The 22372-nt window shown below is 43.4% G+C and overlaps 1 protein-coding gene across 1 annotated transcript in view; it reads right to left on the reverse strand.

Annotated features, from left to right (window-relative positions):
* CAND1 (cullin associated and neddylation dissociated 1) overlaps positions 1-22010 on the reverse strand; it is a 58655-nt gene extending 36645 nt beyond the window's left edge. The window contains exons 1-2 of the mRNA XM_030548788.1: positions 21593-22010; positions 19112-19255 (exon numbers count right to left, since the gene is read on the reverse strand). Coding sequence (XP_030404648.1) covers positions 19112-19255; positions 21593-21660 — 212 coding nt within the window. The 5' untranslated portion in view covers positions 21661-22010. The remainder of the gene's footprint in view (positions 1-19111; positions 19256-21592) is intronic.
* Between the last annotated feature and the right edge of the window lie 362 nt (positions 22011-22372).

A 22372-nucleotide genomic window follows, 5' to 3' on the forward strand; every position in this document is an offset into this window, starting at 1 on the left:
GCATGGATTGTACGGGAGATACTGGATCTGATCACTGTATGGGGAGACAAATCTGTTCTATCAGAGCTCCATTACAGAAGACGAAATGAGAAAGCATTTGAAAAAAATCTCCAGGCTGTGATACAGAGTCCACAGCACAGTGCTGTGTGACAAGCGTAACGGAAAGCCAAAGAATCAAATGGACGCTCATGGAGGAAGGGCTCATGGAGGACTCCTGCTATCCCACAGTCCCCGCAGTCTCTGAAAATCATTTGCATTCTTGGCTGAGCTCCCAATGCCTGTAGGGTCAAACACATTGTCCGGGGTGGTTCAGGGTCTATCTCGTCAATTTACCACCCCCTCCCCCTCCGTGATAGAAAAGGGGGAAAAATCATTTCTTAACTTTTTTATATGTCACCGTATGTATACTGCATGCTGCTGGTAGACACGGTGCTGCAGCAGTAAACGGTAGCATCCTCTCTCCTCCCCTCCCCGGTGGCAGACGGTACAGTGCAGTAGGACTGATAGCCATCCTGGTCATGAGCCCGTGAGTGCTGCTGGCTGGCCTCAGGAGAGGTCAGCCAAGAGCACCTGGGTAAAAATAGGAATGATTCCCGGTCATTCCCAGTAGATGGTACAGAACGGCTGGTAACCGTCCTCATCATAGCAACTGGGGACTGAGCTCCATCAGCCCCCTCCCTTTCCTGTGTAAAGAAAAGATTCTGTACTGCCTGGACTATCATAGCAGCGGGATGCTTGGCTCCTCTCCCCTACACCGCTTAATGTCCTGCCTGGACTATCATAGCAGCTGGAGGCAGCCTCCCCATCATTTTATCTCAATAACAAGTCAGTGTTTCTTATTCCTGCATTCTTTATTAGTTCATCACACAAATGGGGGGGGACACTGCCACGGTAGGCCAGGAAGGTTTGGGGAGGAGGGAAGCAATGGGTGGGGCTGTTGCAGGGACACCCCCTAGAATGGCATGCAGCTCATCATTTCTGCGGGATCTGACACGGAGTGGCTGTGCTCTCTGATACACTGGTTCTCTAGTACACTTCCCCCATACTCTAGGCAGGACTGACTATTTTTAGATACCATAAAAGAGGGATTGACTCGGGGAGTCATTCCCATTTTTGTCTTTGCGCCCCCGGCCGACCTCAGCCAGGGGCACCCATGACAGCAGCAGACTGTACAGAACAACAGATAACCGTCTCTGCTGTCATGCAAAGGCAAATGAATGCCGCTGTGTAGCACTGCAGTATCGCCTCTGTCAGCGGCATCCAGTACACATACTGTGACAGTAAAAAAAAGCTAAACGGGCTCCATGGCTGCCGTGCTATGGTGTCTGCCAGGGCAATCCAGGGAAAAAGGGTGCGAAATGATTGTCTGCCGTTGCTTTCCCGTAGGAAGGAATGACTGACGATATTTACCCGACATTTACCTGACAATGATTTTTGCCCCATCAGGCACTGGGATCTCAACCCAGAATTCCAAGGGGCAGGGGAGACTGCGGAAACTATGGGATAGCTACGGAATAGCTACCCACAGTGCAACGCTCCAGAAATCGACGCTAGCCTCGGACCATGGACGCACACCACCGAATTAATGTGCTTAGTGTGGACGTGTGCACTCGACTTTATACAATCTGTTTTACAAAACTGGTTTATGTCAAATCGGAATAATCCTGTAGTGTAGACGTACCCAAAGCCACATTCACATGGCCACTTCCGTCGGCAAAACTTTTGTCTTTCACCGGGGGCCGGGGGGCTTTTTTAAGTATCTGTGAAAGATAAAAGTTCTGTCGACAACGTCGCAGGGCAGACATACCCTTAGTCTTGAAATAAGTCTGATTTTAACACCCAGACCTCAAACTTTACCAAGATTTGGGACGCGGGGCGGGGGAGTAACGTGTTATCCATCTACTAAAAGACTACTTGAAAAATTCTACTGATCTGCAGCAACACTGCATTAGCAAATTACAAAACATTCTCCCCCATAAGATTTCTGTCTCCTCCTTCCTGTTTTGGATTTATACATTTATTTTCTTTGCCTTCTTATTTCTGCTAATGCCTCCTCAATGTATAAATGTCTCTCCCAAGTAGTTACTCTATCTTGTGGATAAAGGACTCCCATTCTTTGAAGGAGGAAAACTTTCCAGATTCTGATTACCAACTCTTTAACCTCCCATACTACTGTCAGACCTACTGTATAGCAATCAACCTACCTCCCTGCAGGGAACGAGTGTAATTCCCCAGAGTGTTCCAAACCCAAATTGGTCCAGACAGCAAGAGTGTGTTTGGTCCCAATTACCATACACAATAACCAGTCTGTAAGTAACACAGCTTCCTCCTCATTTTGTCAGCTTCCTGCCCCCCTCGTTTTTGGTACACCACTTATCACTGCCCATTTTCAATTCTCTCCTTAAGATCAAAGCTACAATGCTGCTCTGAACAGAGCACTTTGTCAGCCACACCTACAGACACATAAGTATACACTTGACTCAAACTTATTTCACGCCAATGCTGCTCTCCTAAAGCACTCTGTTTTGGCTGCTCATATATATATAGAACTTCCCTAGTAATTGTGCTTTGCAGCTGCCGCTTCTGCAGAAATGCTATGGGTTGGTTCAAGAGCATATGGGTGTGACTCACCCAGGACTTGCAACAATAGCAAGTTGCACTCCCGGTTATATGTATCTACACCAGAGCAAGTAAAGCCAAAACTAGAAGAGGTCCTACATAATGTTATCTTCAAGGACAGTCAAGTCAGAGGGCTTACAACAGCTCAATAGCTGTAAACAGTTTGGTAAAGGTTTTGGGTGTGTATACAGGAGTGGAGGAGAACAGTGTCTGACATATTTGCCAGGTCACGATTTTTATCCAAGGATTTTTCAAAGACTTCCAATAGCGCTTTGTTGCCATTGTCGCACCTCGGGAAGATCACAACTACAAAGAACTGTAACTTGTTGATATCAAAATATGTACAAGCACCGTAAGAGAGGAACACAATAACAATCTAAAGACACTATCTGAGACTATGTTACAAATGTTGGGATGGAAGCAAGATTTCTTTTACACACAGAACTCAGAATAGCAGCTCTATATATCTGCTTCTCACATATGTTTGTTTTAGTTGAGCTATTCAGGAAACTAGTATGTTCTGAGCTGTGTAGAGGCACTGAACATTAATTTTGGAGTAGCTTTACTTTATTTCAGTAACAGTCAAACTGAAAACCACCATGAAGCTTGAGTGAACCACACAGTGATCAAAGCAATTAAAATTAACAATAAGGAAAACACAAAGACAAAGCTTAAATTTTCAAACCCTAATCTGTTGCTTCCTAAAGTATTTCACACTCCTCATACTGCAAAGAAGTCTGATCCCCACACCATGAGTCAGAACCTTATTAAAATATGTGTGGCATTCAGAAGTTTAACAAGTAAATGATATCTATGGAAAAATAAAACAGATTATAGTGTATTTAACTGAAAGATAAACCAGCTTGTAACTAGAAACACATCTATCGTCATCCTAAGCACGCTGTTGTATCATTTTTTCCTACCCTTTAAGTTTTTAAGACAGCATATTTAGAGCCCTGTGTAGATACAAAATTTGTATCTGCATCCAATCTGCAAACATGTTCCACAGATATCTTTATATATAGTGCATATCCACAGATTTGCAGGGCTCCAAGCATATTCAAGGCAGAGACCATTTCCTCCTCTATGCTTGAAAAGCTCCTACAACTTTTTGGGGTCTACTGTAATAAATAGTAACAAACATCATGCAAATGACAAATCTAGAAGGACAACAGCAGCGATTAAACTATCACACTTCTGGAAAGTAAGTTCAGATACAAATAAGTTCTGATTTAAAGTATGATCCTCGCATCATTTACATATCACTGCATTTGACAATGGAACCCCTGGAAAAATCAAGATCAAATTAAAAAAATAAACTTGAATACCACAAGTTGAATAGGTGTAGAAAATGTTAACCCCATAAATTTTAGTTAACAAATAATACTGGAATTACAAACTATATGGAATTTAATCTGAATTCTTAATTTGTTGAATGTTGCCACACAATTCCAGTAAGATCTAGTGAACAAACAAAACACTTCTGTACTTGAGGTCTAACTTTTTGAGATTACTAGAAGGAAATACTATTTGGAACGGCAGAGTCTAATTCCTTTCAGACCCTGATCTAGCCACGTATGGAGATTTTTCCACCCTGCTTCCATGTGGAACCTCTGCAGAGCTCCTGATCTTGAATGTCTTCTTTGGAGAACTGTAGTCCCATCTGGAGAAGAGTCACTGGAAGGCAGACATCTACAAGACACTGTCAGAGCAAATGAAGATGGCACTCCCATACCCAGTCCTAGTGCCAAATGAAAGCAAAAGGTTCCAGCAGAAATACCAGAAGGAAAGAACCTCTGATAAAATTTCCACTAGCTGCCTATACTATGAAGAACTGTATTATATTTTTTGCAAGAAATGCCACTGTTGTCTGTGATCCCTTGAGGTCGAGGATGATCTCTTTCACAGGTTTTATTTTTCATGGGTCCTTTGGTGACTGAAGTCCAATCCCTGAGCCACAGGCTCATTGACAGACATTGCAGATGGTGTTGGAATACATGGTTAGGTCGCGATTGCTGTGCAACAGTTGTCTTTCCTTTCTTTTCTGGCGCTTTTCTGAGACCAGGGCAAGGCGATTTTCCTCAAGAGTGGACGTTTCCTCTCTGGCAAGTTTTCACCAGTTAACCCTATCCTGGGCTGCTGTCTCTTAGTGTATAATGTTGATCCCACATCTCTTAATATTTATCTTGAGGGTGTCTTTAAAGCATTTCTTTTGGCCTCCCCATTTCCTTGCTCCTTTGGTGAGTTGGGCATACAGCAGTTATTCTGGTAAGCATCCATCAGGCATACATACACAGTGACTGCTCCACCTCAGCTGGTGCTGGATTATCAAGACCTCAATACTGAAGATGTTGGCCTCCATGAGGACATTGACTTTAGTGCAACAATCCTCCTATTTATGTTGAGGATCTTCCCAAGAAACTGCTGGTGCTGGCATTCCAAGTTTTTCAGGTGTTTTCTATAAGTCATCCAAGTCTCGCAGCCATAGAAGAGAGCTGTGATAACCACCACTTCAGAAACTAAAAGTCTAGTATGAGTTCAGATGCTGTGATTGTTGAATACCCAGTGAGACAGTCTGCCAAAGGCAAGGCTGGCACAGTGAATTCTGTGCTGAATCTCAACATCTATGTCTGCCCTCTGTGAGAGATGGCTGCCAAGATAGGCAAAGTATTCTACATTGATAAAGAAGAATTGAACTGGAAAACGTAGATCTTCCTTGCTGGGTCTCCTGATTGACTGGGGACTGACTGGTAGAGAACTTTTGTTTTCCTGATGTTCAGAGTTAGACCTAGGCTTCTGTAAGCTTCTGGGAAGCAATCAGGGGCTGTTTGTAGATCCTCCTTTGAGTGTGCAACTACAGCACAATCATCTGCATACTGGAGTTCAGTTATTGTTGCCAAAATTATTTTAGTTCTGGCACAGACATGAAAAAGGTTGAAGACGTTGCTGTTAATCCGATATTGGATGCCAATGCCTTGTGGCAGACAGTCTTGGGTTAATGTTTTCACAGCTACTAAGAAAATGGAGAAAAGGGTGGGTGCCAGTACATAACCTTGTTTTATACCAGTTCGAATGACAAAGGGCACAGAGGTAGAGTCACTGCACAGGATGGAGGCAGTCGTCTGGCCTGGAGGAGTCTTACAATGGTGATAAATTTGCTTAGGCAGCCAAACTTTGACATGATTTTCCACAGAGCCTTGCAGTTGACAGAGTCGAAGGCTTTGGTCAGATCGATAAAGGCCATATACAGCTCTTGGTGTTGGTTCTTGATTTTCGCAGCCAGGCAGATCCAGGAAAAATGTCACATTGGTGGTGCCCTGTGATGTTCTGAAGCCACACTAGGACTCTGGAAGTACTTCCTCTGCAAGAGGGAGCAGGCAATTCAGTAAGAGTCTAGCAAGAATCTTCCCAGCGATGGAGAGGAGGACAATGCCTCCATAGTTGCCACAGTTGGCCCTGTCTCCCTTTTTGAAAAGGGTGATGATGTTAGCATTTCTTAAGTGAGCAGGGATTTCTTTGGTGCGCCAGATTTTGAGAAGCAACAAGTGAAGCTTGTTAGTCAATGTTTCTCCCTCCACTTTCAATACTTCAGGTGGTATGCCATCAGGGCCTGGTGCTTTATTGTTCATTTGTTTAATTGCTTTGCAGACCTCCTCAGGTGTTGGTGGGTTGGCAAGAGTTTCCCAGATTGGGTGCTAAGGAATGGAGTCGATGGTGTCGCCAGTCACAATGAATTTTCGATGTAGAAACTTTTGGTAGTGTTCCTTCCAGTGTTCTTTGATTTATCTGTTATTTTTAAGAAGGGTACTACCATCTTCAGATCTCAAAGATGTGAGGTTACATAAGCTTGGCCTGTACAGGGTCTCTGTCTCACAAAAAAAGCTCTGCATATCATATCTGTCAGCAAATATTTAGATTTCTTTTGCTTTGTCCTCCCACCATCTGTTTTTAATTTCTTGTATCCTTCTTTGAAATTCAGCTTTGAGCTGATGGAAAGAGCTCTCTTTTTGACTGGATAGTGGTTGCATCCTAGACTGATGGACAGTTCTCCACAAAGCACTCTAGACAATACAGAGTGCAACAAAGATATCACAGAAAGTTCCCTTGACCTCACATGTACCATTGAGCCCAATCAGAAAGGGTTCTTGGCTGTCCAGAAGAATTATGACACAGCAGATTCAGAGATTACACAAGAACCCCTGTAGATAGTCAGATTGAAACTGCTGTGGAGGAGAGCTCTACAAGCAACCAGCCTGATGATAATGCAGAGTGGAGTTCCACCAGTATTATGTGCTATATTACAATACAACGGTATAGGAGGATTTAAACTACTTTTTCTCCAAGTAATAGCTGTCTGCCACCATACTGAGTGCAGGGTAGAAGTGTCTCTCCACCTGCTTGGCTGAGGGGCTGACAAACGTTGGGGGGGGAGCAGGGGAAGAAGATGATAAGAGGAAATGTTCAAGGAACTACTGATTGCATCCTGACAGATACATGAAGGCAGAAGGCTGGTGAAATGGTTTCCTGGAGCAATCACAAAGACTAGAAAGGAACCTCATTGTTCTGGAAAGGGACATGATGCAGACAATGCTGAGGTGAAGAGCTGTAATGAGCTACAAAGGTCAAGCATTGCACCCCAACTTTGCACTGTACTGGTAAGCCTAGTGATAATACTATACTGGGACATCCATTTTAATTAACCTAATTACAGATCATTTCATGGATCTTAACTTTATGTGATATTCTTGTAATTTGTTTAAAAAAAAAGTTAATACAACTCAACTGAAAATTTTCATTGAGGAACATCCCCCAACAGAATTAATTCTTTATAAAACCAACACACAAACATTTCGGTCATTTCCTTGGTTGCAGTACATTAATTACCCACAGCTAACCCTTGGTCCCAAATAAGAACACAATGCATTCCTGACTGCTTGGGACATTTTTCTAAGACACACTCTCCAGCTGCCCATAACGTACAAGAAGTCTGTCCACCTCCTGCTTCCACCCACCACTGTTCAGGCTCTCTCGCTTCCTCTCACAGATATGAGAAATACAGCAAGCACTTATCACATGAGTCATATAATGATGATAAACCTCTAAACTTGTCATGAGGCACCACTACCTTTCCTTCCAAACATACACTCTCCACTGCCATCCTGGAACTACTCAGGATATAGTTAATCCACTCCTTTCCTCTGGTCAAGTTTCCAATAAAACATTTCATAAGCAAGGGAAACAGAGGGTAAGCTGGGTCTCCCAGAATCAAAGGAGGAATAACTCTTTTAATGTCCAAAGTGGTCTGGGAAGCAAAAATTCCCTTGATTATTTCCAGCGAACAGGCCTGAGTTTCTAAAGATCCTGTCATTGTGTCTCTTTCCAGATAAGAACATACGAACAGCTGTACCGGGTCAGACCAAAGGTCCATCTAGCCCAGTATCCCGTCTACTGACAGTGGCCAATGCCAGATTCACTCCCTCCGGGGCACCTAACAGGTAATGATCAAGTGATCTCTCTCCTACCATCCATCTCCACCCTCTGACAAACAGAGGCTAGGGACACCATTCCTTACCCCATCCTGGCTAATAGCCATTAATGGACTTAACCGCCATGAATTTATCCAGTTCTCTTTTAAACACTGTTATAGTCCCAGTCTTCACAACCTCCTCAGGTAAGGAGTTCCACAACTTGACTGTGCAGTGTGAAGAAAAACTTCCTTTTATTTGTTTTAAACTTGCTGCCTATTTATTTCATTTCGTGACCCCTAGTTCTTGTATTACGGGAATAAGTAAATAACTTTTCCTTATCCACTTTCTCCACATCACTCATGATTTTATATACCTCTATCATATCCCCCCTTAGTCTCTTCTTTTCCAAGCTGAAAAGTCCTAGCCTCTTTAATCTCTCCTCATATGGGACCCATTCCAAACCCCTAATCATTTTAGTTGCCCTTTTCTGAACCTTTTCTAGTGCCAGTATATCTTTTTTGAGATGAGGAGACCAAATCTGTACTCAGTATTCAAGATGTGGGCATACCATCGATTTATATAAGGGCAATAATATATTCGCAGTCTTATTCTCTATCCCCTTTTTTATGATTCTTAAAATCCTGTTTGCTTTTTTGACCGCCTCTGCACACTGCGTGGACATCTTCAGAGAACTATCCACGATGACACCAAGATCTTTTTCCTGATTTGTTGTAGCTAGATTAGCCCCCATCATATTGTATGTACAGTTGGAGTTATTTTTTTTCCAGTGTGCATTACTTTACATTTATCCACATTAAATTTCATTTGCCATGTTGTTGCACAATCACTTCATTTTGTGAGATCTTTTTGAAGTTCTTCACAGTCTGCTTTGGTCTTAACTATCTTGAGCAGTTTAGTGTCATCTGCAAACTTTGCCACCTCACTTTTTACCCCCTACTCCAGATCATTTATGAATAAGTTGACTAGGACTGGTCCTAGGACTGACCCTTGGGGAACACCACTAGTTACCCCTCTCCATTCTGAGAATTTACCATTAATTCCTACCCTTTGTTCCTTGTCTTTTAACCAGATCTCAATCCATGAAAGGACCTTCCCTCTTATCCCATGACAACTTAATTTACGTAAGAGCCTTTGATGATGGACCTTGTCAAAAGCTTTCTGGAAATCTAAGTACACTATGTCCACTAGATCCCCCTTGTCCACATGTTTGTTGACCCGTTCAAAGAACTCTAATAGATTAGTAAGACACAATTTCCCTTTACAGAAACCATGTTGACTTTTGCCCAACAATTTATGTTCTTCTATGTGTCTGACAATTTTATTCTTTATTATTGTTTCGACTAATTTGCCCGGTACCAACGTTAGACTTACTAGTCTGTAATTGCCGAGATCACCTCTAGAGCCCTTTTTAAATATTGGTGTTACATTAGCTATCTTCCAGTTGTTGGGTACAGAGGCCGATTTAAAGGACAGATTACAAACCATAGTTAACAGGTCCGCAACCTCATATTTGAGTTCTTCCAGAACTCTTGGGTGAATGCCATCCAGTCCCAGTGATTTGTTAATGTTAAATTTATCAATTAATTCCAAAACCTCCTCTAGGGACACTTCAATCTGTGACAGTGCCTCAGATTTGTCACCTACAAAAGCAGGCTCAGGATTGGGAATCTCCCCAACATCCTCTGCCGTGAAGACTGATGCAAAGAATCTTTTTAGTTTCTCCGCAATAGCTTTATCATCTTTAAGCACTCCTTTTGTATCTCGATCATCCAGGGGCCCCACTGGTTGTTTAGCAGGCTTCCTGCTTCTGATGTACTTAAAAAACATTTTGTTATTACCTTCGGAGTTTTTGGCTAGCCTTTCTTCAAACTGCTCATTGGCTTTTCTTATTACATTTTTACACTTAATTTGGCAGTGTTTATGCTCCTTTCTATTTACCTCACTAGGATTTGACTTCCACTTTTTAAAGGAAATCTTTTTCTCTCTCACTCCTTCTTTTACATGCCTGTTAAGCCACGGTGGCTCTTTTTTAGTTCTTTTACTGTGTTTCTTAATTTGGGGTATACACGCACATTAATACTGGTGAACCTTCCACAGTGAGCAACCAGGCCTGGCAGGACCATGGAGAAATAGCCCTTCTTAAGGTGTTCAGCTTGATGTTGGAGAGAGGGATATGTGTGGAAAGATTAGGCATGTGGGGCCCACCAATAGCCACTACAGAGTTCAGTGAACACTTTCTGTGAAAAACCATCTATCACCTGTGTATTGCCCAAGCTTTATGACTTGGCAACGCTCTTAATAGCCCTGGAAACCATCATGACAACATCCCTAGCAGCTGATCTACCAACACTAAACTGGCTAGGTACTGATGAGTAGAAATTGAGGGTGGTGAGCTTCCAGATGCTGAAGGAAACTCTTATGTTGATGTTCTGCTGCTGCAGCTCCAGAGTGAGTTCCACACAGATTCCTAACAAAAGCAGTCTTCCACATCTTGAAATTCTGCAGCAACTGTTGGATGTCCTAGTTCTTCATCACTAGCCTGTCTGACCAGACAGTGCGAGTTGGACAAGCCCAGAAGTGGTGTTCCACTGAGTAAAGCTGCTCAGAATAAATGCCCTGCTCAATTTCATCTTCCTGTTTCTCCTCCACCTGTAGCCATATCACATCATTCAAAGCCCTTCAAAGATGCCAAGCCAAATACATCCAGCTGCATGACTGCCAATACTGATGCATCATCCTGTTTCTATTAATGACTCATGATCACAGTGATCAGCATTGCATCTTCCCTGCTGCCTGATAACAGTTCAAAAATGGCGTTGGCAAAATAGTTAGATGATGGGATGCCAGGAGAGGAATAATAAATTTGCTATATTGACCCTATGCCCCATATTTCCTGCAGGTTCTGGTAGGCATTCCATCATGTACTGCAAGAAAAATCCTAGTGCACAGACCTGATCAGCAGAATACTGCACCACAATGGTGCAGCATTCTAAGCAGATAATCAGAACAAACACAGAGGTTTGTGGACACAATGATAAACCAGGAAAGTACCTTAAGTCAGTATAACAACGAAGTGTGGATGTACTTCAAATCAATATCGTTAATTTGCTGCACTTAGAGCAAACAAACTAATCCAGTATAACATCCTCATGTAGACAAGCATTTAATTATAAATAATCAAGCCTAGAAGTTACAAAAGCATGCATCATCATAGCCAGATCTACGACCAACAGAAGGGAAGACAAGCCATTCATAGGTAAGATTGTGAGTATGTCACAGAGGACGCGGAAGTCACGGATTCTGTGAGTTCTATGGCCTCTGTGACACTGGGGCCCTGCACCTCCTCAGCTGCCATGGGCAGTGGGAGACCTGCTGTTTCCAGTCTTGCAGGTGGCAGGGGACAGCCCCCCTGCTCCCAGCCCTGCAGGGCAGTGGGGGATCCCACCCCCCCCACAAAACTCCTAGCCCCAGGGTGGGGGTCCCTCCCAGCTCCCAGCCATTGGTCAGGGTGAGAGGTTCCCCAGCTCTCTGCCACAGCATGCAGTGAGGCAGGGCACTAGAATCTCCTCCCTCCCCATTTTGTCAGGGATATTTTTTGTAAAAGTCAGGGACAGGTCAAGGCTTTTGTGAACTTTTGGTCCTTGCCCATGACCCAGCCATGACTTTTAATAAAAATATCCATGACAAAATTGTAGCCTTAATCATAAGCAAAAGTAGGTGTTTTTTGTTGCTATGACAATATGACATGATTATATTTAAATAAGATTTAAAAATTGACATTTTATTAATATGAAAGTTGCCATTTCAACCTGCTTCCTCAAAAATATGTGGAATCAGAGACCACACAAGATATGTGAAATTTGGTTTGTTATAGTGGTCTCAGTCCCAGCAAATGGAGACCATGAATGACACCTAAACTAATTTTTCTGAAGAGTCTTCTTTGTCACATACAGACTGTTCAGTGCTGTTTTGTGAATAAACCGGGCTCCCCAATATGTTAAGAGCCCATCATAATTGTTATTTAACCATGAAAAATTTCAGATCAACCTTACTGGATAGTTTCAGCCTGCCACCATCACTTCAAAGAATTTAAAGGAGGATGCTGGACAAAGAGCCAGGCCACTAGATAACTATTGGTCACCACAATCCAAGCTTTACGTATACATAACTGGACATGCCGGTAATGAAAAAATGCCAAAGCGTTAGACCCAGACTCAATATCCTTGGGCTTAGGATGCAAAGATATCTAATTGCAACAAAATTGGCAGGCTCAAGGTAATGACTTAGTTCACTGAGGAACAGAAGGAACACTTTGTCAACTTAATGAGCTTACCCACAATGTGGATTAATTGCAGAGATGGGAAAAGAACTCTTGGCTTAATATATCACCCAGCTGTGAGATTCCAAGAAAACAGCACCCTTCTCACTGCCAGGTATCCTCTCATCTACGCCAAGCAATTGTTTAGGCACTGATGGACAGAGCCATAGCCAGACTTGTTGCCACCTTTATGAGAAGTACAGGATGCCGAGTCAGACTGAAAAGAAGAGGCCTAAGCTACAGTGCCAACAAAATAACAAACAAGAATTTATCATCGTATTTTGCAAGTCGGCAGCACGTAAAACACTTCTTGATTGACAACATGAATGTTGTAAATGAAGGATTGCCATACAAAAAGACACCAAAGATGGTCCATGTCCTGTTGTGCTCCAAAAAGTGACTGTGCAAAACATATCATAATCAGATTTTTTGGGGGGTGCATTGTCAAGAGTTCTACCTGTTGATTTCATTAATAATGATAAGAGTTTACTGCATTTACACTCATGTCTGCTCTGTAGAGTCAACACAACTCAGGTAAGCTGTATTTTATTCCAGCTCTGTATCAATGCAATTGTTAATTAATGTTCTATCAATTAAATCTGTACAACATAACATAATAGGGTTGCATGTGTATAAAGGAAGGCACAAACTGTCCTGCAGAACCTTTTAACTGGTACTGTTGTGTGCAACAAGTAAAGATCCCAGTCTGACATTCAGATCTCAGGCTGAATCTGCAGTGCTGGCATTTTCCTGCCAACTGAGCGCATCTCATATGAAAGTAATTTAGAAACAAACATGAGCCTGCTTTGCGAGAGAAGACATCAGACACTATTCTGAGCTTTAAAGGATGCTCCTGTATTTCCTTCATGGCCTTCCTCTGAGCAGATCCTTTGGAATAGTGAGGGAGGGAAAGTACTAGCCTTGCTGGGGATATTATGACAAAAACAGCAAAATTAAGACAATATAAGCAGATCCCTGCACGGACAGATAGATAGATCGATCGATCCATGGAACTGCAGGGCTCTCCCAGGTACCACAGGGGCGAAAGGAGTAGAACATGGGGCCGCCGCTCCCACGAGCCAATGCCCCGCTCCGGCAGCTTCTCGAGCACAGCTATACCTATCCCAGCCCTGTCCTCCAGCATGGCTGTACAGACCCCAGACAGGAGATGCAGTCACGCAAAAAACTGCATGGAAGGGATGGGGTTGAGGCATGAGGCGGTACAGCCGCACAGGAGGAGCTGCCGGCATGGGGTGCTGCCTCCCGGGAGTGGCAGCCCCATGTTCTACTCCTTTCACCGCTGCAGTTCCCAGGAGAGCCGTGCAGTTCCGCAGATACCGATTTATATCCACGGATATAAATTTGTATCCGCACAGGGTCCTAAATTTCATTCTTACATGTGACTACATATCAGAGTCTTACAGCCACTCTTCTCCCTTTACATGGAGAAGCCAGAATAGCCTCATTCTGAAAATAACTGGGTTTGGGCGGAGGAGAGACAAAGAGTTCTTTTCTTCCTGGCCTGTAGGTTCAGCCCTGAAAAACAGATCATCCATCAACACTTTGTCCAAGAGTTACCATACTTCAAGGACTTAACCTCTGGGAAGTGACCATCAAGTTATTCTTTAAAATATTTCATAAAATACCCTTAGGGATACCCAAGTTTATGTCTACACTGCAATTAAAACACCCATGGCTGGCCTGTGCCAACTGACTTGGGTTTGCAGGTCTCAGGTGAAGGGGCTGTTTACTGCAGTAGATGTTTGGACTCAGGCAGCAGCCGGAGCTCTGGGATCCTCCCACCTTGCAGGATCCTAGAGTCTGGGCTCCAGCCTGATGGTCAACACCACAATTAAATAGCTCCTTAGCCCAAGCCCCGCAAGCCTGAGTCAGCTAGCTTGGGCCAGCCACAGGTTCAAACTACAGTGTAGACATACCCTAAGATGACATTTTTGCCTTGTAGGGGAACTCTATTAAAACAGGTGCAGATGAAAGGTTGCTCAAACAACTGTAGGGCCTGTTGGGCTATAACAAAAAGAGAAGCTGCAGAAAGGAATTTTAATTACACCATAGATGATACAGAAAAGACAGATAAGCGCAGAAATGGGCTAACCTGAAAGAAGGAATATTTCCCAGAAGCCAATTTTTGTAACCACATTTTACCCGGAATTGGGTTATACAGACAACTGTCTTGGAAGGAGCCCCCAAAACACTTGTAAACTTTCTTTAGAGTTTGACATTTATTCAACCAGCCCCAAAATATTAGCATCCACCTGAGCAGTATAAGAACCGTAATAATGTGTACTTTGAAGTGGAAAAAAGCTGCTTGAAGCATTTAAACGAGTTTTGTTTCTTAATCAAAAGAGTTAATTTCCTATTCAAAGTGTTCTGAATAGAATAGTGAACAGGGGAAAAACTTGGAGCCCTGCACATAAGAGTCGCTTTTATGTTTAGCCAGAAATAGCCCTCTGTAAGCTCCAGAGGTGTTTTAGATTCTAAGTGTAATAGAAGAGATACTAACTTCAGAAGTCTCAAGGGATTCTCCTCTCTTCAGGGTTATTAGTGACACTATCATTTATATCTACTGTGTCCACATAAGGATATTGATCTACCTGGAAAGGAAAGCTCCTTTTCTCCACCCTGAGAGACACAATAACAGTCAGTCTCAAGAGACAAAGGCTCGCTTAAGCACTTGGCTATGTACACAGGATCAAAGCTACAGAGGAGGAGGGATTTGGAGGAACACCACCTTTGAAAAGCAACCCAGCAAGTTGTTCCTGCAGGATCTACAGAGACCAGAAGGGCATATGAATCAGTAGAGTGAGCCAAAACAGGACATACTTTAAGCACAAAGCAGCAGCAAAGCTATAATAAGGACAGCTACACAAGAAACATCAACACAAATGGTTCTTATCCTTTAGGCACTACTGTAATGCAAATAATGACAGACAATATGGTCACACATCCTTCCTCGAGAAGTACAACAAGCCAGTGGCAGATTAGCCACTGGGTCAATGAGGCCCATCCCCAGGGGCCCCGGCCAATTGGGGGACCCTGGAAAAATAGGAACCCCCATGCCCTGACCCACTCCGCCCACACGGCACCCCAGCCGGGAAGCGGGGTCAGGGCATAGGTGCTTGCCCTGCTCTGGCCTGTGCTGTAGTCAGGTAGCAGGGTTGGGGTGCGGGGGCTTGCCCAGGCCAGGTGGAGAGGGTGAGTCCCCGTGCCCCAACCCACTCCCGAACAGGAGCACCGGTGGCGGGGAGAACGACTGTAGGTGGAAGGGTTGGGGAGAGGTCCCCACAAAACCCTAGTCCGTCCCTGCACCAAGCAGCTTTGAAAAAATGGCAACTATCACATCTGAAAGAGGTCCTTTCAGAAAAGCATGCCACTCCCTCCTAGAGCCACTGAACCTATTATAGAGCCAACATAGTGACTGCTGAGCATAAAATGTCCTTTGGCTGTTGGCCATTGGATTACTCTTCCATAATGTACTGCCATGAAATCCAGGACCATATTTACCCCAACAGTGAGATACCACAACCTGAAGAACCAGTTCTGGTGGGGAGATTCCAGCAAACAAGATACCATTCTGGTGCTGTATTTCTTTACAGATCTGAGGGGCAGAAGAAGAATAAAAAAAGAAACTGCACTGTGACATACCTAAAACTATCTAATCTAGGAAGAAAGGAAAGGACTGAGCAGACAAGTAACCAACACAAAAAGTTAAAAATATTAAGTTGAGCCTACCCTCCAAAAGAATGGGGCCTCGATCTGGTAAGAGACAAAAAAACCACTGAGCAGGACATGCTAGAGAGCCCCCTTTAACGGGAAGTGATATCATAAGAGTTTATAACTTCTTTCCTGCCTCCATCTGCAAGCATAATGCCAATTGAACAGGCTGAAGCTCTTAAAAAGGGAAGGTTGGTAACTATGCCCAAACTGTGCAACGACTGCCAATATTCCAAGAGATATTATGCAGGTAGTGTCTCACTCACACCAGCAGTAATGTGAACTATTTGGTCAGTACAATGATTTACTTAAATTCCTCAACCTGCTAAAACCATCTGCATCAACACTGAGGTCCAAAGACATTTGTAAAATTGCTTTATCTGAAACACAAACTGCTGCTAACACTCTGCTTGATCCTGTGGATGTCAAAGTTGGCTACATCATTCTTGTTTCCATTTCACCTCTGAAGATGTCTGAAGAATAAATTCAGTAAGACTTTCCAACATAAACCAGTTACCATAATATTACAATTTTATTTGCATATGTGAAACAATGAATATAAGGTAAGACATGAGCAGAAATTTTCTTCTATTCACTGTCTGCAAGTGCTGCTACAGCAAAAATGCAAGAAATAAGCAGTATCTTAATGATTTAATATTTCATTGTTGTGTTCAATCCTTTAAGAAAGAATGAGAATGTAAAAAGTCGGCCTGCTAAATACTAGATATGCAGGTTTACTGAAGCGGGTCCCTCCACAATCCTTGTGTTTAATATGTCCAGGATTTGAAAGAGTAGGAAAAGGGGAGATTTCATTTGCTCCTTTTAGTTACTGTATATTACCTTTGGTTTACATGTACTTACATCTCTATTTTTCCCTTTCAATTTATGCTCAGGTCTTCTCCTGCTCAAGGTTTATGCCTGCATCCTTCTATTTAACCATCACCACTTGTTTTTAAACGTAACAGGCATTTCCCGCATTTGAGCACACACACACGCATTCCTAAAGCAGTTTAGAAACAGATACTTTTGGTATGACCATTAATTTTGTACCACCATTGTGTCTAAGCACTTTTCTTCCCTTTTCTAACAAAAACAGCTGGCTAGAAAAATGGGATCAAGATCAGTTTTATATGGCTGCTACCAGTGCTGGTGTACCAGTTAATGGAAAACATAAGAAGATGCCTGGAAAAAGCTACTTCCATCATGCGGTACACAATTTAAACCATTATAGCTTCACATCCTGCCCTTTTCCTAAAAGATTGCCTTCTACTGCACCAACAATGCTCATTAACACAAATTAAGGCTGCAATTTTCAAATGTATGAAACTAAAATCAGATTCCTAATCCCTAATTCTAGGCCTCGAGGTTTGGAAATTACAGCCAAAGTGTTGAAAATGTACACAATATGCAGGTGGTTTTCCATTTTTGTTTCCACAATAGCTTATTTCCAGGCCTCAACCAAACTCCCATAAACTATTTGTGTTTCAAATTCTGAGGCTATTTTCTTTCTGCAGTTGTCAAATCTGGTCACAAAGACAATGTGCAAACTCTACTAGAAGAGGGTACAGCTTCAGCTACCAGGGATAAATTAAATATTTCAGAAGTTTAAAATTCAGCCAAAAAAAGGGCAACCTCTTTGTTCCCTTGAAGAAAGCAGCAATACTACGTGACATGCTAACCTAGCATTGCTGTTTCTGTGGGCCACAGTGAAATGAATATTGACAATGGTGTTAGTATAATAATCAAATCATATGTCTGAGACAAAGTTCACGTTCCCTCCACTGTGGCCTACAGTACATTTTCCATTGTTTTGGCCTGCCTAATTTTAAAAATCACAACTGATGTACTTTCTCTTAAATATTCTGGCAGTGATGAAAGTTTCATGTATGCATTATATTTTCTGCCTTGTTCAGACTAAGGCTGACAAAGCCTAAAGAAGATCAAGCTCAAACAAACTAGCCAAACACCCTGGTCGCAGAGCAAACTGGCTGCTTCAGGGTGTCCTGGGTTCAGCCTCACCTGTAATAAGTTTACCACTCAGTACAGGAGTCACATGATACAAGCATGTGACTAGGAACCAAGCCAGTTGGAAGATGAAGACACCTGGATTCAGTTAGAAGAAAGAGTTAAAGGAGCAGAAAGACTGTGAGAGCTACTTCACAGACTCACTCCTTAACAGGCCTGAGGAGTGTAAGCCTGAAGGAAACAGGAGCCAACTAAAAAGGGCTGGGTGGAAAATGTAAGTTGTTTTGAAATCTATGTTAATAAACCCAACTTCAAAAAGGGGAGGGAGAATTAATGAGAAAACACCCACAATGTGAAGTCTCCTTAATTTGGGGAGAAAAGGGAGACTGAGGCAATGGAGGCACCTAAAGCCAGACCAAGTGAGCTCCTGCTACTATTCTCCTACTCTTCCATGCATTATCCAAGCCTTAGCCTGAAATGTTTTAAGTTTTGAATCTATTAACTGTGTGTTTTGATAGCCAAACCAAGTCATTTGTCAGTGTTCAGGTTTCTATTTAGAACTTTTCATAATACCATACTTCACCTCCCCAAATTCCAACTGCAGTTTGAACCTTCCCACTGATCAAACATCCCAATGCAACTGCAGCATTTTTAACATGGAAAGGGAATAGGTGGTCTAAGCTTCTTTTAGTAATATTTAGCAACTGAAAATTAGGAGAGCCATCACCATTGAACCAGCTAGCTCTCCACAGACCACCAGCAAGTGCTATGCAAACTATTTGCAATCTCTGGATCATAATTTGGATCACTGACAAACAAAAAGCTCTGTAAGACTAGGATTAAGGCAAATCACTTAAGAGGGTCTCTTGAAAAGATGTTAAATTTAAGAGGAATATTGCTATGCAACTTAATTTGAGCAATTAAATTAGAAAAGTCAGTTATTGTTCAAAGATTAGACAATTGTTTATACTGCAGAAAGAACATGTACCATTTGACAGCCAAGTTTTGCACCTCGCCATTCTTATCTTCCAGTAACTTCAGAATCATCTTCACAACCTTCCTTTCACTGTCATCATCCAACTTGATGGAATCCTTCTGTAGTTCAGTCATCAAGTCATTTGTAGCCATAAACCTATCCAAAAGAACATCCAAACCATTAAAGCTAAACAGATATGGACTATTCACAATGTGCTACAAACAACCCAAGCTCATCAGTTTCAGTCATGCATGATCAAATTTAGTATTAACATTTAATGCTACCACTATTCTGGGGTAAAAAGCACCAGTTTTGATTACTTATAGTCTCACAATATTACAAAATGATACATGAAAAGCTTCTTACAATATTTCTAACAGCAGCAAATAATCTTTCATTATCTTGTAATCTCTCCTCAAGAACAAAGGCAATCACAAATGTAATTTACTTCTACTGTTTACACACTATGTTAAAGTAAAGGTCTGAATAACTATCCAAAATGGAATTAAAAGGAAGAGTGAAAACGAAATCTATCAGGGTTTAAAACAACACTTTTAACTGCTGCAAATAGATTTTGTAAAAGCAAACTTTTATAAACATAAAACCAATGAAAGTGTAGCTACAAATCTTTATTTTAGAAAGTATCCTTGAAAGAGTTTCTTCAAGCTGCATGTGGCAAGTTGCTGAATACGTCAGTGGGATCTTGCAGAACCAGGGAAAGACCTGCCAGGAGTGAACTTTAAGGTGAAGAAGGCCAAGGCAGGAACTGAGTGAAGGAAATGGAAAATTAGGAAGAGATTAGGGACATGGAGAAGGCAGCTATTGACCAGGGGTATGTCTATGCTACAGCAGCGCAGCTATGGCACTGTAATGCCACAGGGCAGATGCTTCCTAAATCAACAGAAGGGATTTTTCCATCCATATAGCTAATCCACCTCTTTAAGAGACAGCAGCTAGGTCAACAGAAGAATTGTAAATAGAAAACCAGAGCTCACCTATCATCTTTATTACACGAAGATCTTTGAAATAGCTTTATTTGGATGCATGTATTCCCTCACAGTGATTGCAAACTAAGTATTGTACCACTGTGGCAGTGCATGAGAACCAGGAATCAGCCTTACCAGAACATTTCTATTAACAAAAATAAGTAATCTATTGTCCATCTGAGTTAAATACAAATGTGCCATGTATACAAGATGCAAATTAGATTTAACTTTGATTTTCTAAGGTATTTAATACAAGCAAATAATATTTTTTTTAGTTGTCAGGGGGGTAGCTGTGATAGTCTGTATCCACAAAAACAATGAGGAGTCCAGTGGCACCTTAAAGACTAATAGATTTATTTGGACATAAGCTTTCGTGCGTAAAAAAACCCACTTCTTCAGATGTGTGATGTTTTACCCACAAAAGTTTATGCCCAAATAACATTTTTAATTATTTTGAACCTGATGCATTCAGTAGTTGACACATTTAGCCTCCCACTGCTGATTCAAGAAATATTTATTTTAAAAAAAACTGTGCGGAGACAAAACCTCAACTTTGTTTTCTACAATATATTTATAATGAAACAAATAAAATATTTATGTCATTCCAGTGTCATACTGAAAATAGTCATTTCGCTGTCAGATATTCAAAGTTTATATGCACAACTTCTTTAATCTACATAAACGTAGAACTATGATTACTAGCAAATGGCTATTTGAGTGCACCTGTCACAATTTTAGTTCTGCTGTAACAAATCCTAAACTTTAAGTCACTTTCTCCTCCATCAGATATAATCTTCAATTAGGCTTCCCTTACAAAAACGTTAAGCATGGACTTTCATGGTCGGCCTCGGAGCAAGAAACCCTCTGCCCGCAGAGCAGGTGCAACAAGGCTAGTAGTCTTCTCTATCAACTTCAACCCTGCCCTGGTGGGATAGCCTCCCTACGCCATTCAATCCTTGCTCGGCTTTCTAGGGGCTACCGGACTGAAATCGCACGCAGGTCACCAACTACTGAGGTCAGCCCTTTGTGGCTCCCCACCCCAGGAGGATCTCTGAGCACAGTGCACTCAGCTCTCGTCTCCCCCGTTCACAGACACCGAGAAGGAGCTAAGCAACTTAGACCAAACTTTCATGGGGCGCCAGAAAACTCGGGGCAAGAGGGGGTGGGGGTGGAGGGCAATTTGTCTCCGAGCCCAGATCCCCGCTCACCGCAATGCTGCCAGACAGCGGGGCGGGGGAATGGCGCTCCTACCGCACATCCCTCCTGGCCAGCACCCGCCGCGGCTCTGACAGCCGGGCCCCCGCCAACGAGTCACAGGCCTCGGGGTCATCGGCCTCCTGCCGCGGTGGCACAACAGCCAGGCCCGCGTTGAGATGAGAGGAGCAGCTGCAGCCTGGCAGGAGGCTCCCGGCTGGCAGGCGGAGAGCAGGCTCAGTAAACAGGGGCGAGCTAAGGGGCCTGCGCGGGGAGGGGAAGGGGCCTGGCGCTCCGCGGGGCCGGCGCTCACCTGAAGTCCTTGTCGCTGGATGTCATTTTCTCCAGCAGGTTGGAGATGTGGTAGGAGGCGCTCGCCATGTTGATGGTCCCGGTGGGGGGCGTCGTCTGGGCCTCGCCGGCTCCACCTCGCCCGCTGCTGGGGGACGGCGCTGGCTGGGGGCGGCGGCTGTGTCCCCGGGGGCGGCGCGGAGCGAGAAGGGAGGGGGATCAGTGAGGGCGCCGCGGGGGGGGCAGGCTCATCGCCACTTGGTGACACTGGGGGGAGAGAGCGGCCTCGCTCAGGCGGGAGGAGGGGAAAGGAACAGAACCCGAGACGGCCACAGCTCGCGCTTGGGGCGAGGTCAAAGTTCAAGGCGGCTCTCGCGAGCCGCGCGAGCGACGCGATTTTGTAGCCGCTGATTGGCTCAGGCAGGCTCGCGCTGCTGTTCGGGCGATGTCAGAGCGGACGTGGCGCAGAGCGTGCGCGGGTCGTTGAGGCAGCGGTTACAGAGGGGAGGAGGCGGAGGAAAGAAGCATAGGCTTCGAAGACTACGAATCCCTGCATGCAATGCGCCGACGCGCGCGAAGTGGGCTAGGACAATGCACGTTGGGGCTTGTAGTATTTTTAGAACACCAGGCGCATTGCATGCTGCGGTGTAGAAGTTGCATTGGCAGAGCATTGCATGCTGGGACTTGTACTCTCCCACGGGGGTGGTTCCGCGGCGATGATTTTACTGGTTTAGAACACGGATTTGTATTAAGAACATAAGAACATACAAGCTCATGTGAGCACCTCAACTTTCATTTAAAA

Source organism: Gopherus evgoodei, chromosome 1, assembly GCF_007399415.2.
Source record: "Gopherus evgoodei ecotype Sinaloan lineage chromosome 1, rGopEvg1_v1.p, whole genome shotgun sequence".
In the NCBI taxonomy this organism is placed as follows: domain Eukaryota; kingdom Metazoa; phylum Chordata; order Testudines; family Testudinidae; genus Gopherus; species Gopherus evgoodei.